This window comes from Sphaeroforma arctica (assembly GCF_001186125.1).
Source record: "Sphaeroforma arctica JP610 unplaced genomic scaffold supercont1.5288, whole genome shotgun sequence".
Lineage (NCBI taxonomy): Eukaryota > Ichthyosporea > Ichthyophonida > Sphaeroforma > Sphaeroforma arctica.
Window position 1 is genome coordinate 1 of NW_014035270.1, and position 2,028 is coordinate 2,028.

General features: G+C 46.0%; 1 protein-coding gene across 1 annotated transcript; it reads right to left on the reverse strand.

Moving 5' to 3' along the window:
* Positions 1–842: 842 nt before the first annotated feature.
* Positions 843–1,773, reverse strand: SARC_14911 (hypothetical protein; the record flags this gene model as incomplete). Its single annotated transcript, XM_014290958.1, has 2 exons — positions 843–1,102; positions 1,566–1,773. 2 exons carry the CDS (start codon positions 1,771–1,773, stop codon positions 843–845), a joined length of 468 nt encoding a protein of 155 aa, XP_014146433.1.
* Between the last annotated feature and the right edge of the window lie 255 nt (positions 1,774–2,028).

Consider the following 2,028-nt stretch of genomic DNA (forward strand, 5'->3'; position numbering starts at 1 on the left):
CAGGTCAGAATAGTTGGTGTGTTCGTAGGTCAGGAGAGTTGGTGTGTGTTAGTTGGTGTGTGTTCGCAGGTCAGGATAGTTGGTGTGTGTTTGTTGGTGTGTGTTCGCAGGTCAGGTTAGTTAGTGTGTTTTAGTTGGTGTGTGTTCGCAGGTCAGGATAGTTGGTGTGTGTTAGTTGGTGTGTGTTCGCAAGACGGCTTTCCAGATAAACCTCTAGAGATTCGAGGAGGCGATATCTTTTGGATTTGTGAAATGACATCCACATACATGCCGCAGGACCGACACAGTCCTACGCAGCAATTTCAAACATGCGAAGGACTGGTAGTGAGACATTGGTATGGTGTTAGGGTTTAGCTAAACCCTAAAACCCACCCTATTGTGCATGGTACGGCGGTGTACATCACATTCAACAGTTTAGAAATACCTTAGGTACAGAATGGATTGCGGGATCCCGATATCGTTTCCAATCGAGTACAACGACTTCATCTTCTCCATATACCTACCACACACCAACGACGGGAGAATAAACGGAGTGAGCAACGTGTTTCAATACAATCACAAGTGCGTTAAAGCTTTGGAAGGTGTTCGTAGCCAAAGGCGATACTCTGTATGCGAATACTTTCAGACAAGAGAACGGCAGTGAAAGTCAAGGCACTACACTCATCCGCACAAGGGACACACCACAGCACTAAACAAATGACAACACACAAAAGGTATCACCAGATAACACAGAACAATCTAGATATAACACACAACACCACAGCACTAAGCAAATGACAACACACAAAAGGTATCACCAGATAACACAGAACAATCTACACACAACACACAGCAGCACAGCATTAAACTATTGACAACACACAAAGGGTATCACCAGATAACACAGAACAATCTACATACCCCACAAAGCACCAAAAGCCATCGGCCTCGTTCTCACAGATCTGCAGCACTGGCGCCAGAAGGTCAGACATACCCTGGACATAGCCCAGCTCAGGACAGTGTGTGGTGTACGTCACCAGTATCTCCACCATGATGGCTAAGTTGGGGTTGTTCTCACCGATCATGAATGTGCTGGTCCTGTCTGTGCGCACCACATCCTTCTCTGTGGTTGGAGAGAGTAGTGTTGAGTGGGTGAGTGTTGAGTGGGTGAGTGTTGAGTGGGTGAGTGGGTGAGTGTTGAGTGGGTGAGTGGGTGAGTGTTGAGTGGGTTAGGAGTGAGTGTGTGTGTGCACTACATCCTTCTCTGTGGTTGGAGGCAGTAGCACAGCACACACAGCACACAAAAAACACACAACACACACAACACACAAAACACACAAAACACAACACTCACACCACACACTACACACACAATAAACACTACACACACAATAAACACAACACACACAACACACATAACACACACTACACAGCACACACACAACACACACAACATACACAACACACACAATGAACACAACACACAACACACACCACACACATAATACACAATACACAACACACACAACACACAGCACACACACAATACACAACACACACAACACACACAACACAATTGCACCGACCGATCATCTCGCGCTCAGCCATGACACTGTCGCGCTCGTCGTCGTCGAGTGCTTCGCCGTTGTTGATTAGCCATCGGCCTTTGAGTGCCCAGTACTCCTCTCGCTTCTCTCGGCTTATGCGTCTGCGCGTGCCACAATCAGAGCCAAACGGATGCAATCCCAGAAGAATCCTGTTGTGGCCATGCACAGGCAGATGAGAAGGGCACATGGGCTGTGTGTGGTGGTACTGTTTTGGGTACCAGAGCGATATGTCAACTCAACAATCAGGGTACAGCGCAAGTGGGAGATAAAAACATAACTGCAAATAGTGAGGATGGAAATAACCAACCACACAATAGGAAAGTTCTGGAACGTAAAGCTTCAACAGACCTGGTAAACGTGTGTGAATGGGTTGAGTGCAAATTGAGAGGTTATATATATACATATACATATAAATATAAATATACATATACATATACATATA